Source organism: Coregonus lavaretus, assembly GCF_964263955.1.
Source record: "Coregonus lavaretus genome assembly, chromosome: 5".
Taxonomy (NCBI): Eukaryota; Metazoa; Chordata; class Actinopteri; order Salmoniformes; family Salmonidae; genus Coregonus; species Coregonus lavaretus.
Window position 1 is genome coordinate 41,998,609 of NC_139992.1, and position 16,447 is coordinate 42,015,055.

The following is a 16,447-nucleotide window of genomic DNA, read 5'->3' on the forward strand; positions in this document are numbered from 1 at the left end:
CTAGTTGTTAAGATTGTAGCTGGTTCGAATCCCCGAGTCGACTAGGTGAAAACTCTACCGATGTGCCCTTGAGCAAGGCGCTTAACCTTCATCTGGATAAGAGCCTCTGCTAAATTACTTAAATTAAAATAAATAAAAAAATGGCTGGACACAGACACACCCATCAATAGCACAGGGCGACTCTCGTGTTGACCTTTTTATGACAAAAGCCAGAGAGGTCAGGCGATGGTGTGTTCACCAGTGATACCATTGAGGTATAAAAAACGACTGAGACCAGTGAGACCAGCCACTGGTTAGAGTTGTTTAGTCGTATCACTGGAGACCACTCTAGCAACCGAACGCATTGCGCATTTGCCGAGTGCCAGAGAGTGTGTAGGTGGTGGTGGCTACATGAGAGCGAGCGAACGAAGTGTCTCATGCACAACAACGGGTTATTATCCATGAATTAAGAGTTAGCTGGGGATACATTGACCCTCATATTGATTTTGATATGTCGGTCCGCACGCGGATAGGATTTTACGGTCAGGAGGTAAACAAAACGGCATGGGAGGTTCCAGAGCGATACCGCGAGCTAAAGCAGGTTGGGACTGGCGCCTATGGGACAGTATGGTGAGTTGGGACAGAATGGGTAGGCTACTCTTCGTAAGTGTCGAATTTGGAGTTAACAATAGCCTATTTGAAGGCAATACGAACCAAGCCACAAGAAGACGTGACTCGTTCCCAAAATATGCATCGCGTTTTTTTGAGGAACTGTTCATCTCGTGCATTCTTCATGTGGTTATTATCAAAAGGAAGTTTTTGTGCAGTGAAGTGCTGGATTGTGTCCGAATTAAGTCATCAACAAACATCGGTGCTATTTGATGAATAGTGAAGACATAACTTTTACATTATGCGGTTTCTGTTTCATTCCTAAACATAGCTTACACGGCAGGGACTTTTTAGGCTTTGTTTAGACGGGAAAAGCATAACAAAGAACCCCCATTGTCCTCATTGTTTGTTGGATTTTAGTGAGCAGAAGATGTAGAATGAAGTGCATCGGCCCTCCTAGGCTACATCTGTTCAGGGTCTTCGGATCTGTGCGCAATGCTACAATGTTTCTTGGGATATGCCTACCAAATGATTGTACTTGAATTCCAGAAATACCCTACTCATTGAAGTAGGCCTAACCACTTGATAACAAAACATGATATTTGGATGTAAATGATTGTAAATAATTAATCAAGCATTCAATAATTAAAAAAAAAGAGTTGGGTCCTTCTTCAGTAGGCTACCACCAATGATCAACATTGCTAAAGTGTTTTCTTCCCTGTACCTACATGTCTTGCTGCAGCTCCGCCCAGGACCGCAGGACTGGGGTGAGGGTGGCCATCAAGAAGCTCCACAGACCCTTCCAGTCAAAGCTCTTCGCCAAGAGGGCCTACAGAGAGCTCCGGCTTCTCAAGCACATGAAGCACGAAAATGTGAGGGCCTTTCCTGAAATACACACCTCATGATTAATGCACATAAACAGAAAAGGTGTCTGTTTCACACCACTAATTAGGCCTAGTCTAAAAATGAAAGGGTACAACTCTACAGTACTGCATTTAAAACACACTTTTATCGATAGCACCAACTGTTTAAATCCTTATGGCCTAGGCTGCAGTGACAGTTAATTTTTTGCACACAGTGAGACAAACACCGCTGTTCCTTACGATTTACAATTAGTCAGTAGCAGAGTAGTCAGAAAGTTCACACTGGTAATATTCACATCACAACCCATAATACTGCACAGAAACACATAATATCAAGATTATAGAGATGTTCATTTGAGGCAGGCACAGGTTCTGAGTCTTGATTTGAGAAGGTGAATCAGGCATTTTAAACATGTACATGTTGTAGGTCTCCTGGGCCAGGGTTGAACTTGGTGACCACTGCTTTAAGAGGTCTACTGGGAGTAGGTAGAGTTTAATAGAGGTACACAAGGAACGTCTGAGAAGGAAACCAATCCATTTTCTTTCCAGTTAAGCTATTATTTATTTTCTGTTATTCTTTGATTGTCTTGGATTAGGTGATTGGATTGCTGGATGTGTTCACTTCTGAGATCTCATTGGACAGGTTTCATGACTTGTAAGTACCTCTTTGTCCCTCCCTGTTCATATATTGAATTGTATTTAACTGAATGTTTTTATTCACAATGAAGTATTCTTCTGTCATTCTCAGTTACCTGGTAATGCCATTCATGGGTACTGACCTGGGGAAACTGATGAAGATGGAGAGATTGTCACAGGACAGGGTGCAATTCCTGGTCTATCAAATGCTGAAAGGACTCAAGGTTAGAGTTGCATACATTTTAATTTATTTTATTTAACTAGGCAAGTCAGTTAAGAACAAATTCATATTTACAATGACGGCCTACCCCGGCCAAACCCAGACGACGCTGGGCCAATTGTGCACCACCCTATGGGACTCCCAATCACGGCCGGATTGTGATACAGCCTGGAATTGAACGCCTCTAGCAATGAGATGCAGACCGCTGCCCCACTCGGGAACTGAAAGAGATCATGAAGATCACTGTTGCATACATTTTCACTGTTGCATACACCCACTGCAGACTTTGTTTTATGAAGCTACAAAGCCAAGATGCAAGTCACGTGGGCACTAAAACATACACATGCACTCACAAGAACAATATATACAATTCTAAGCAGTTTAAAATATTTTCCAAAAAAGATATACTTTCAACTGCTCATTTTATCTCCAACATTCAAATATGAAACAAAATAAAGACAGTTTATACAGAAGGTTAAAATGTTTCACAGAATACACTCTTTTTCTAATTTTATGACTTTCTCTTTTCCTGGTCTTTCTTGTCTCCCCACAGTATATCCACTCTGCAGGGATCATCCACAGGGTGCGTAACCTCTGACCTTTCAACTATGTGCATTGGGGGTGGGGCCCTTGCTCTTTTTCACGCCCACTACTATTCAAACCCTGTTTTCCATATCAGAAGCTCTTTGTGTATGTGCGTGTGTGTTTGCATCAGTCTGGCAGAATGATAATTTTTCTACATACCAACAGGATCTCAAACCTGGAAATTTGTCTGTCAACGAAGACTGTGAGCTGAAGGTACTACATATACATAAAACTACCAGACCTGTGATGAGCACTGTGCTCTCCCTGTTCAGTCTCACTGTCCCTCGATTTAACTGAAATACACTTGATTGCAGTGGAGGCTGCTGAGGAGAGGACGGCTCATACGAAGGGCTGGAACGGAGCAAATGGAATGGCATCAAACACCTGGAAACCATGTATTTGATACTATTCCAATATTCCGCTCCAGCCATTACCACGAGCCCTTCCTCAGCAATTAAGGTGACGCCAACCTCCTGTGCTTTATTGTCATGAAAGGGACAATCCAATGTAGCCAAAGTAATTATCTCTCTATCTCAGATCCTTGACTTCGGGCTGGCTCGGCAGACGGACACAGAGATGACGGGGTACGTCGTCACTCGCTGGTACAGAGCCCCCGAGGTAATCCTCAATTGGATGCACTATACCCAGACTGGTGAGTCTCTCTCATACATTCATTCATGGCTGCCTTCTTTGTCCACAAGATGGCAGTACTTGCTAATGTCAACAAACAGTGTTATCGCTATGATTAGTCATGCTATTGTAAACAGAAAAATATCCTACAGTATGAGGTCCTGTGGAGATCTATCTCTTTGTACAATTTGTGTACAATATCTTTGTAACTTTGTTAAACAACTGGTTTGGTAGAAACGTGGTACTGAAAGACAATGCAATCCTATGTATGTTTTTGTCCTCCTCTATCGTCAGTGGATATCTGGTCGGTGGGCTGCATCATGGCAGAGATGCTGCTGGGGAAGCCGCTGTTCAAAGGAAATGACCGTATCCTTTTTCACTGTTTACTACTCTCCGTCTTCACCCCACACACCTACTGCACAGAGAGACACTCTTTGTACTAATAATGATCCTGTCAGGCAAATCAGCGGGTGCATTAGGCATAATTATATGTTATCGACCAGTCAAAGACTAGTTCTATAAGCTTATTATGGCTAAGAATATATTTAGTATGAGCAGCATGTGAATGTGACTTCCTGTACCACATGAGCTATGACCCTTGACCCCTGGGTGAGCACAGACCTGGACCAACTGAAAGAGATCATGAAGATCACTGGTACACCCACTGCAGACTTTGTGACGAAGCTACAAAGCCAAGATGTAAGTCATGTGGGCACTCAAAATACATTCAGATAGTACACATTCAAAGCTAGCATAGCCTACTAGTGCACATGCAAACAGAATACCACATACACTCCCATGTAAATCTGCTCCTCTTCTAACAGGCCAAAAACTACATACGGAGCCTTCCCAAAGTACCGAAGAAAGATTTACACTTTCTTTTTTCCAAAGCTAGCTCAGACGGTGAGCAGACATTCAATACTATGATGTGAAGACACAGTTAGTTGAATTTGACAGTCTATTACTAAAGGATCAAAAACAGTGGTTTATAAACAGCAACTGTTTCTAACTATTGTTAGGAGTGTTTTTCTGGCCATAACACCACTAAAGACACTGTATACCTCTGTGTGTGGCAGCGGTGTGTGTGCTGGAGCGCATGCTGTTGCTGGACCCTGAGCAGAGGGTGAGTGCCTCGGAAGCGCTGGCCATGCCCTTCTTCAGTGAGTTCAGAGAACCAGAGGAGGAGACTGAGGCCCAGCCCTACGATCACTCCATGGACAACACAGACCTGCCCCTGGAACAGTGGAAACGTGAGAGATGGATGGAGGGGGAGGGCGGAGGAAGAGATGGGGGAGGGAGGGGGAGTGGGAAGAGATACAGGCAGGGGAAAAAAGGGGAGAGATGGAGGATTGGGTGACAGGTGTTCTAGCGGTTAAGAGCGTTGGGCCAGTTACCCGAAAGGTCGCTAGTTTGAATCCCCAAGCCAGCAAGGTGGAAAATTATGCCGTTCTGCCCTTGTGCAAGGCATTTAACCCCCAACAACAACTGCTCCCCGGGCGCCGATGACGTGGACGTCGATTAAGGCAGACCCCTGAACCGCTCTGATTAAGAGGAGTTGGGATAAATGCGGAAAACGCATTTCGGTTGAATGCATTCAGTTGTGCAACTGACTGTCCCCTTTCCCTAGGAAGAGGGTTTAAGGAAAAGCATTCCTTTGATCATTCCACATGATAAAGGGAGAGGAAGAAGACAAGGAAGAGATGAGGGAGATGGATGGGTGATAACACATTCAGCTTGAGAGAAAGAAAGAGGAAGAAAAAGTTATAGAGTCTACAGAGTAACTAATTAGTCATTTCTTGTGATAATATATTCTACAGGTCACACATTCACAGAGATTCTGTCCTTCAGGCCTGCAGCAACAGAGACCAAGGACCCCAAAGAGACATCACTCTGAGAGTACACACAAAATACCTGTCAATTATTATTATAAGGCATTGTTGTACAGATGTAATGCGAATGCAATGTACAGAATGTAGTTTATTGATTATAAATTGATTTTCTGTCAAATAAACATTTTCAAAGATATTGTCAGTCTAATTGTGGAACTACTGTAACAGCCAACCAATGAGCCCCTGGGAAAGAAATTCTTACTTGCTTCCCCGCAAACCATGAGAATGACTGTAAACTGAGGGTTTAGAGGGATAGTTAATCAAAATGTCATCAACTGTTCATCAAAAACGAAAACCCTTTCTTTGTGAGATGATGTTGCAAACTATACTGAACAAAAATATAAAGCAACATATAAAGTGTTGGTCCCATGTTTCATGAGCTGAAGTAAAAGATCCCAGAAATGTTCCATATTCACAAAAAGCTTATTTCTCTCAAATTGTGTGCGCACATTTTTTTACATCCCTGTTAGTGAGCATTTCTCCATCCATATGACAGGTGTGGCACATCAAGAAGCTGATTAAACAGCATGATCATAACACAAGTGCACCTTGTGCTGGGGACTCCTCCAACGTCGTTTTGGAGAATTTAGCATTACGTCCAACCGGCCTCACAACCATGTAACCACGCCAGCCCAGGACCAAATCTGGCTTCTTCACCTGCCAGATAGTCTGAGTCCAGCCACCAGGACAGCTGATGAAATTGAAGATTATTTCTGTCTGTAATAAAGCCCATTTGTGTGGAAAAACGAATTATGATTGGCTGGGCCTATGCCCTCCCAAGCCCACCCATGGCTGCACCCCCGGCCAATCATGTGAAATCCATAGATTAGGGCCTAATGAATTTATTTCAATTGACTTATCTCCTTATATGAACTGTAACTCAGTAAAATCGTTGAACTTGTTGCATGTTGCGTTTATATGTTTGTTCAGTATAACATTAATTGACTGCAATATGTTTAGCCTGCAATACACCTGCTCAAACACTGAGATTACCCACGTACTTGTGTCTGTCTATAAATGGAGCATCAACCTTGCTGATTTTAGTTTGGGCCCTTCACAAGCCTCTGAGAAGCCATGAAGAGAGCCAACGTCTTTATTCTGCTTTTTGCTGGTGTTTTGGTCAACGGAAAAGGTATGCTTTATGTCATGTGTGAGGTTGATGTTGAGGATTAAAGCCTGAGCATATGTGTAGTAGAGTAACTCAAAATGTGGACTTAATATTTGTCACGCCCTGACCTTGAGAGCCCTGTTTTTCTCTAGTTGGTTTGGTCAGGGTGTGAATTCTAGATGTTCTATTTCTATGTTGGCCAGGTGCGGTACCCAATCAGAGGCAGCTGTCTATCGTTGTCTCTGATTGGGGATCATACTTAGGCAGCCATTTTGCCTACCTTAGGTGTGGGATCTTGTTTCGGTTTTGGCTTGTGTAGCCTGTTGAACCTCACGGTCGTTTGTATTTTGTTGTTTTGATCTGTATTCAGTTAATAAAGGAATATGTACGCATACCACGCTGCACCTTGGTCTGATCCGTCTATTAACGAGCGTGCCAATATTTTACCAAAAAGTAATGTGTGAGGTCAAATCTTTTTAGAAAAGGAGGTGCTGATTACTATGGTAATCAATTCCGTTTTTATTGTACCCTTGTTTGTGTGTTGCAGACCTCAGCTGGCAGAACAGCTATGACCAGCCGTTAGATTTTAATTGCCCCTCAGGGCAATCCATCTCTCGCATAGTGAGGTGATTCCTTACAACCAATCTTCTGCAAAACCTCATCTTTTTACATCTGAATTCTTCGCTGACTCACAAGCGCAGATTTCCAAATCAAAGTGTGCTTTTTACTGCTGCAGTGCTGAGTTAACCCTAATTCAAACTCTAGCAAGCTGTTGCATATCAGAGTTGCTGTTGATTCAGAGTTGTAATTTTCCATTTTGTGAAATTAAACTCTGGTTATCTCTGTATTTTGGATGTAGTTAATTGCAATTGAATTCTGGTCTAAATTTGCTGGGCAACAATAAACATTCAAACTGCATACATGTTTGTTTTCGTATAAATTCAACTATTAATTTGTGCATTGTAATGTATTTATCAAATTTTAGTGAGCATCACAACAAACATGAAGACCATCTGTGGGACTTTGGGTGCAAAACGATTAGTTACCGGAGTGTAACTCCAGTTCTATGAGTGGAGCGGAGCCCCATAGGGGAGCTCTGCTCCTAGTGGTTTACCCTCTGCCCTAAGGCAGCAACAGCCTGAAGCAATATTATGCACACACCTGCAGCCAATGGGAGCACAGGTGTCCCTATAAGAGGGGACACATCCCCTCAATCAGCCTCCCGAGACATTATCTTCAGCGAGACTAGAGAGGGTCGGCAGGGCCTTAAGTCCTATGGGGCTCCGCTCCACTCATAGAACTGGAGTTACACTCCGGTAACTAATCGTTCTATATCGTGGAGCTCCGCCCCATAGGGGAGCTCTGCTCCTAGTGGTTTAAGGCGGAGCGTAGCGCTCCAAAATGTACTCCCTGCCGAGCCTAACACTTCCCATTAGAAAATGAAAAGGTCAAGCCTAGCAATGGCCGCAACCAATTCCCGCAATACTGCAACTAAAAACCCCTCCGGGCGTCACAATATACCGCGTCATCGGTTAAAGACCCGCCCCACCTAGTTCAATGGCAATGCCAATAACTAGTGTGCAGATCACCAGAATAGAAGCTACACTAATCTGTACTAGCAGATAGATGTGCCTCAATATCCTGTGAAAACACTACCGACCACTAATGGAATGACACCAAGTGTCCCTCTACATTATGTGCACAGTAGACCACCTCACTCACTCAATGGAATCCCAGAGATTAGTAGGCAGGAACAAAATATAAGTAATACTAAACTGAACAATCAGATAGATGACCTCACATTCTGTCAATTCATTACATGTCTCTACTATACTGACCCTGTCAGTCAAAAGACATGCCACAAGATATGCTTTCCATCCAAAGCGGACCTGATAGAAACCTGTGTCCATCATCCTGCTTTTCTCTCTTCTAGCTCAAGATTCCCCTTCAGCTATGCTGAGTACAATCGAGCCATAGAGATAGAAAGCCTATCTATCAAAAAACATGTTTTCCTAACCAAAGCGGACCTGATGGGAACCTGCCCATAGTCCTGCTTTATCCTCTCTTCCTGGCTCAAAATCTCCTTTCAGCTTTGCTGAGTACAGACCGAGCCAAAGAGTTAGAAAACATATCTGTCCAGAATATGTCTTCCTAACCAAAGCGGACCTGATGAACACCAATGTCCACAGTCCTGCTTTTCTCCTCTCTTTCTTGCTCAAGATCTCCTTTCAGCCACGCTGAGTACAGATCGAGTCAAAGAGTTAGAAGGCATATCTAATAGATAGAAAACAGAATATGTCTTCCTAACCAAAGCGGACCTGATGGACACCCATGTCCACAGTCCTGCTTTTTCCCTCTCTTTCTTGCTCAAGATCTCCCTTCAGCCACGCTGAGTACAGATCGAGCCAAAGAGTTAGAAGACATATCTAATAGATAGAAACTGATAAATGGAGACGGTGTCGACCATGACGCTGCTCTACAAATATCCTCTACCCCTGTTCCTCTAAAGAGGGCAGTAGAAGCTGCTACTCCACGAGTGGAGTGAGCTCTGATACCCTGAGGCAGTTGTCGCCCCGCTGCCTCGTAAGCTGTCTCAATACCTTCACAAAGCCAATGAGACAATCGCTGTTTTGAAAGTGGTCTACCTAATGCAGCCGCACCGTGACACACAAACAGCTGAGGCGATGACCTAATCGCTGCTGTGCGCTCAACGTAACACGCCAACGCGCGCACTGGGCACAGATAATGAAGCTTTTCCTCACTCCTCTCCCCATGAGGAGGGGGAGAAAAAGCCCACAACTCCACGGTCTGTGATCTATATGCACTGTTAATAACCTTCGGCACAAACGCCGGGTTAGGACGTAACACCGCTCTGCTCAGATCGCCATTAATGGCAAGGCAGTCGGGTCTCGTCGACAGGGCACACAAATCACTGACACGCTTAGCGGTAGTCAAGGCGAGCAACAGTGCCGTCTTGATAGACAGCATCTTGAGGGGTATTTGATTCAACGGCTCGAACGGCGACTTACATAGCGCTTCGAGTACCAAGGCCAAATCCCACTGGGGCAGCGTGGCTCTAGGCATTGGCCAATAAGAAACGTTTCACTAAAGGATGGCTGAACACGTTCATTCCGCCAAACCCCTCATGACCAGCTGAAATTGCCGCTGCAAACACTTTAATGGTGGAGGGCGATTTCTGCTTATCAAACATAAACTGCAGAAAAGAGAGCACACTCTCAACCTGACAGTTCATGGGGTCCACACCTTGTGTGTCACACCATCGTGAAAAAGCGTTCCATCTGCTGGTATACATCCTAGAAGTGGAACCGGCTCGTGCACCTTGTATGGTTCTGATCACTGCATCAGATAACCCACGGCGCCTCAACCTGTCCCATTCAGGAACCAAGCCTTCAGTGGTTGGCCGATTATGGGCCACTGCCCTATCGAGCCTCCCGCCTGGGTCAACGCGTCCCGTCGATGTGGAATTGGCCAAGGTGGCGCAATCAACATCTGACTCATCTCCGCAAACCACGGAGCCCCCGGGCGATCGGGCGCTATCAGTATCACTGACAGCCCCTCTGACCTCACCCTGGCTAGCAGTGGGAGAATGCAAGACAGCGGAGGGAATGCATACAGGAGCACTTTCGGCCATGGGTAGTGCGCGAATGCGTCTCTTCCCAGTGGTGGCTCGTCCTGTTCCCTCAGAGAGAACCATAGGGGACATTGCGCGTTCACGCGTGACGCGAACAGATCCACCTCGGCTCTCCCGAACTGTTCCCAAATTCGGAGACACCACTCGTCGTCTCGAGGACCCCCTCTTGACATGAGGTCTGCTCCTACGTTCAAGTAGCCCGGAATGTGTGCTGCTCTCAACGAGCGAAGGTGCTTGTGAGCCCACAGCCACAATTCCTCTGCCGCCCGGTGGAGGGCAGGTGACCTGACCCCTCCCTGGCGATTTATGTGAGCTACTGTGGTCCGGTTGTCTGACCAGACCAGCACATCGCGACCCCGAAGGGTAGGCGCGAAGTGGGTCAGAACCAGTCGAACCGTTTCCAACTCCAAGAGGTTTATGTGACGACCTGATTGAGACCATGCACCTCCTATCGCTTGAGTCTGACATGTCCCTCCCCATCCAGTCAGAGAAGCATCTGTAAATACTGGAATGTAGGATGACACCTTGCCCATCGGGACTCCGTGCGTGAGAACGCTCGGATTCCTCCAATAGTCCAGGTCTGCTCTTAGCGAGAGAGGAACCACCACTAACTGATGACGTTGACGCACTGGGTCTAGTCTTAGTTGGGCGAACCATCGCTGTATTCTGCGCATGTGCAGAAGTCCCCGCGGGACCACAGAGTGGGCTGACGACATGAGACCCAAAAGTGACATGATCGACAGCGCCGTCACTGTGTGATTCGGACGACACTTCCTCAGGGCTAGCAACAATGCTACCCTTCGAGGGTCCGAAATCCGAGCCCTCATCATTACAGTGTCTAGCTGTAGCCCCAGGTAGACAATCTGATGACTGGGCCAGGGTGCGCTCTTTTTCCAATTCACAGCGAACCCCAGACGCGTGAGATGAATCACTGTCTGTGCCAGCTCTGCTGACGGGGCGAGAACCAGCAGGTCGTCTAGGTAGGCTAATAGCCTTATCCCTTGACGACGCAGCGGCTCCAATGCCGCCTCCACACATTTGGAAAACGTTTGAGGTGCCAGGGCGTACCCGAATGGCATCCTCGTGAACTCGTACGCCACCCCTTGAAAGGCGAACCGCAGAAACTTCCTGTGACGCGATTGTATCGGCACATGGAAGTACGCGTCCTTTAGGTCTATGCTTGTACAAAAGTCTCCCTTCTGGACACATTCCAGTAGACGTTTTGTCGTCAGCATTCGGAAGGGTCGTTTGGTTATGCTCTCGTTGAGAGTGCGTAAATCCAAAATCGGCCTCACTCCCCCCGTCTTTTTGGGCACTAGGAAATAAGGCGAATATAGCCCTTTGTTCCTTTGCTCCCGGGGAACTACTGTGACCGCCTCCTTCGCCAAAAGTTCCGTAATCTCTGACATCAGAGTGGCCACTTTGTCCGGCGTTTTCATCACCGTCTCCACCACTCCCCTGAACGGGGGTGGGGTTCGATGGAATTGGAGGGCATAACCCTTCTGCAACGTCTGTTCTAGCCAGCGTGAGAGGGTACAGCTTCGTTGCCACTGCCAGCAATGCAGAGAAAGCGGGCGCGCACGAAGCTGTGGTGCATCCAGTAGGAAGGACCTGTATTCCTCTATGGCCCTCGCCGCCGCTATTCCCCAGCACTGGGTTGGTGGAATAGCCCAAGGCGGGCCCCCCTCGAAAGGGAGAGGAAACATCAGCTCGTTCTGAGAGAATCGGAGGCCTTGATACGTCAGTTACGTCTGTAACTCTAGTATTCCGGCCCTCCGTGAACGCAGCACGGTTTTGAGCTGCACTGACTGAGGTATTAACCTGAGCCAGAGCGCCCTCCCCGGATAGCAATTGCGTCATCATGTCATTGTCTGACTGAGACTGCTGCTTGTCATGAGATCCGTCCACTGCAGTACTCAACAGAGTCTGGAGAGTGTGGTCTCTAACTGGTACCACAAGGTGGCGCCACAATACCTATTTTTTACTGGTCTCATGAGGCCGCTCAACAGCACACTCTAGGTGTGGTGAGCTGCACTCAGAGTAGTGGGCATTGTTACGTTCTGAATTAACCGGGGGCACCCATACATTGGTTACAACTGTAACTCTAGTATTCCGGCCCTCCGTGAACGTCGCACGGGTCTGAACTGCGCTGGCTGAGGCGTTAGCCTGAAGCAAGGCGTCATTCTCAGCTAGCGGCTGCGTCTTCATGTCATATTTAGACTGAGACAGCTGCCTGCTATGTGAGACCTTTACTACAGAGCTCCTAGAAGTCTGTAGTAAAATATCTTTATTAGGTGAGCTAAGGCTACGCCTTGCTACCTTTTTCTCTTTCCTCTCCTGAGTGTGTTCAACTACGCACTCTTGGTGGGTTGAGCTACACTCAGGATGGTGAGAGAAATTCATAGGACGTGAAGTACTCTGCAATGTGTCATGGAAGAAAGGCTCTTTTGTGACAATGTCAGTGAGAGCCAGCTCTTTATTCACACAACAACAATAAACATTTCCCTCCATGCCCTGAACAGTAGGGTGGGGGGGAACAGTGGGCTCTGTCGCGTACAGCGCCGAGCCGTCATCCGTCCTCTCCCCCTCGTCCCGTCATTGATGCCGTCGTTTCTGGCTGACCTTCCGGTGTTGCCAGGACGGTTTTGTGACGACCTCTCTCGCCGGCGGAATCGTCGCCACCACCGTCGTCGCTGGAGGGGCCGAGCCCGCTCGCCTGCTGTCGGTGGTAGGCGCCTGTCGCCTGGCCCGTCGCCTCCCTGTAGTTCTACTGGGGGCGTTGGAGGTTGACGGGTTAGTTGAGGCCCTGCTAAACTTGCCTGCCAATGGCAGGTGTTTAGCCAGGTGCTTTCTCTCCTCGTCCAGCTTACCAAAGCGTTCCGTCGCCTCCTTAACAGCGACCCCAAAGAGGCCCTCGCTAGAGACGGGAGCGTTTAGTAGCGAGGCTCTGTCCGTCTCCTTCATGGCTGTCATTGACAGCCAGAGGTGACGTTCCATGACCACCGAAGTGGCCATGGACCGGCCTGCGCATATAGCTGACGCCTGTGTCAAATGAAGAATAGCGCCCGAAATCCTGGACGCCTCTTCAATCTCCTCGCTGGTCAACTCAGACCTACCCGTTGTTAGACGGGATAGGGACGCCGCTAGGAGGGCAATGTTGTTAGCCACTGACACAGCCTGGGCTCCCAGCGAAAAAGACTTCTCAGCCAGCTGTGCTGTGAGTCTGTCTTTTTGTGCTGGCAAGGTGGCTTTCTTGGAGGCCGCCCAGGGACTCGAACCCGGCACTAGATACGCCGCCATGGCGCTCTCGAGCCTAGGGATTCCCTTAGCCGCCCACTCACGTCCAGCCACTCTCGTGAATGGGGTGTACACCTTGGCCGGCGAACGCGCCGCCAGGGGTGTGTCCCACGAGCCCTTGACATATTTCCCGAGGGAAGGCATAGCAGGAGCCATCGGCTCAGCTGCCTTCCTTGGTCTAGAGTAGGGGCCGCCCTCCATCATGTCGACCTCCACAGGGGGGGGGAGCAGGGGGCAGCGCTATCTCTAGTCGGTTGGCGGCTCTCTCAATGAGTTCGGGAAAGTCCAAACGCAGAGAGGCCGCTGCGAAGGACAGGGCTGCTGACGTAACAGAGCCCGTGTCGTCATCGCACAAGGAGCCCTCAGATCTCACACTCCCCATAGGGAAGGGGGTCTTGAAGGTTGGCGCCAGAGGGTCGGATTGTTCCATTGGAACATCCATCTCTGCGTCTCTCTCCTTGTCATCCCCTGAGCCAGCACTGTCCGACGACGCCTCTGAAGCAGAGGCGAGAAGAGACAGTAGATCCTCTAGGGGGATATCCTCCCTAAAAAACGCCCAACGCTGCTTCCTCTCCTTCATAGGAAGGAGGGCGCAGGAGGCGCAATTAGGGGGATTGCCGGCCCCTTCCTTGGCATGCTGCGGCCCCAAACACACGAAACAAAGGTCGTGGGGGTCCGCAGATGCCATGGAGGAGCATCGGCACTGAGCCCTGAAAAGGGCTTTTGGGGGTGGAAAATTTCCTGGCGTGCTCATTTTAGAAGACGTCGATGGCTGGCTCATCGACTGCGATTTCTTCCTGAGTCTTCTTACTTCTTGGCTTCTTCAGTCTAGTCGTCCAGTCGCTGAAGATAATGGGAGGCTGATTGAGGGGATGTGTCCCCTCTTATAGGGACACCTGTGCTCCCATTGGCTGCAGGTGTGTGCATAATTTTGCTTCAGGCTGTTGCTGCCTTAGGGCAGAGGGTAAACCACTAGGAGCAGAGCTCCCCAATGGGGCGGAGCTCCACGATATAGAACCACATTTGACTCGGCGACTAACTGCTTCACGTCTTCCTACGTAAATGACTTCGACGAACCTTTCAGCTACCAATGCCCAAGCCACCAGGTCATCACAGGGATGCACAGCTATCATGACGACAAACATGAGGACAGAAGGTGAGATAAAGCCATTGCCTTTGAAGGTGACTGACATTCCTTTTTCTGTCAATGGCAGCTGAGCTGTGGGAGAGACCTGGGCTGGTTATTACATGGGTTGGTGTTATTACATGGGTTGGTTGAAACAGTGCTCATAACGCAACATGTGATTTGATTTGTATATTGAAATGTATGACCTCATCATAGATGGGGTTTTTTTATGATGATGAAACTTGGAGAAATGTGGGGATTTAGTGGTATAAAATCTTCCTAGAAGTGACACAGGGTTGATGGAGGGACATGTCAAAATGCTGAATTTTTGCACTTTAGCAAGCCTTATAAAAATGGATTTATTGAATTCTAACTGTAGTCTCCATTAAAGGGAACTTCATTTAATATAACAGGCTTTTAAAATTCAATATTGGTGCATCATTTCTACTTAAAAGCAACACAAAAGGCACTCTATAATGCGAATTGCAAGGTCAATACAAAAAATATCATAATTCAAACCCTCATTTCCACCATTGTACAGATGGAAGTTCACCTGCTCTTGAGCCAGCAACTTCTGTACCGATAGCTGCCAGTGGACCAACTACGTAAACTGGTTTGATGAGGCCTTCACTTTTGATGTCCCACCAAATTCCTACCTGATTGCAGTTGAAAGCTTCCATGAAAACAAGCATGAGTGAGTACCATTATTCATTGGTACTGTATTCTAATGTAGCTGATTCCAAGTATTTTCTCTCTGTGTGTGTGTGTGTCATATTTTTGCTTTTGGAAATAAACAAGCTTCAGCAAAGGATGAATTGACAACAAAACTAACAAGAACAAAATGTCTGTTTGTCTTGTGTACTTTCAGAGATCGTCATTGGAAATACCAATACTGTAACATAAGGTCATGCTGATTCTATAACTGATTCTACCTACAATCAGATTATTTTATCGATTGTTGCCTCTTGATAATCTTGAAAGAATTTCATGATTAAAGATACTGCATCAGATTTTTGTGTTTCATTTCACTGCTCTAAAATGTAAATAATTGATTATGCTTGGTTTTTGGTCAATATATAAACTCTATACAGTACTTTAATGGAGGGCAAATGCTTATCTCAGACAATAATTACTAAAACATTGGGTCACACCTTATTTGGATAGTCCCCTATAGATGATCTACAGATGCTCAAACCATCAACAGACTATCAACTGCAACTCTGTTGATATGCAACAACTTGCTATGGTTAGGTTTAGGGTTAGTTAGTATTGGGGTTAAAGGGGAAGTTCAGTATTTTACAACTTCATTTTAGATGGTTCCTGTCCCTGAAAGTAGTCTATGGATCAGGAGAAACTGTAATACATGGTTTGGTTTTCTTCTAACAGCCACTACAAACTTCAGCTAACTTTAGCCACCGTTAGCTTAAAATCAATGTGAGTGATGTGGGCATGCAGTGGGCGTAAAAAATTCCATAGCCAAATTAACTGAATTATTTCGTTTGAAGTTACTTTAAGTAATTTGGCTTCTTCAATTCTTCAAAATCTTAACCATGGATTACAGTTTCTCCTGGCCCATAGACAACCTTCAGGGGGAGGAACCATCTAACATTAAGGTGTAAAATACTGAACTTCCCCTTTAAGGCATTTACTGAGCTACTGCAGTCCTACACTGACCCATTGAGAAACGTGTACGCTGTTCTAGTCTGCCGAAGTGGCCGTGTCCTCTCGAGCCTGCCTAACGGTCCTACACTGACCTGATATAATGTTGATTTACCCCCAGTTTGGTAATATAAAAATGTATATCTGGGCAGCTGGGCTTAAATTGCTCTGAACCCTTTCAGCTTGTTAGGAAA

General features: G+C 46.8%; 1 protein-coding gene and 1 pseudogene across 2 annotated transcripts; both read left to right on the forward strand.

The window, feature by feature from the left end:
• Positions 1 to 490: 490 nt before the first annotated feature.
• Positions 491 to 5,540, forward strand: LOC311129039 (mitogen-activated protein kinase 12-like; the record flags this gene model as incomplete). The annotated part of the gene is made up of 12 exons (XM_084161295.1): positions 491 to 609; positions 1,331 to 1,460; positions 2,048 to 2,106; positions 2,200 to 2,311; positions 2,861 to 2,890; positions 3,058 to 3,105; positions 3,430 to 3,544; positions 3,817 to 3,888; positions 4,142 to 4,221; positions 4,347 to 4,425; positions 4,599 to 4,772; positions 5,340 to 5,540. The coding sequence occupies 12 exons, from the start codon at positions 491 to 493 to the stop codon at positions 5,414 to 5,416; spliced, it is 1,095 nt and encodes a 364-aa protein (XP_084017421.1). The 3' UTR covers positions 5,417 to 5,540.
• A 945-nt stretch (positions 5,541 to 6,485) lies between these two features.
• LOC311129257 (hemagglutinin/amebocyte aggregation factor-like) lies at positions 6,486 to 15,292 on the forward strand (annotated as a pseudogene). The gene is made up of 5 exons: positions 6,486 to 6,543; positions 7,067 to 7,145; positions 7,505 to 7,546; positions 14,484 to 14,624; positions 15,136 to 15,292. The product of its transcript is annotated as a hemagglutinin/amebocyte aggregation factor-like (transcript).
• The last annotated feature ends 1,155 nt before the right edge of the window (positions 15,293 to 16,447 follow it).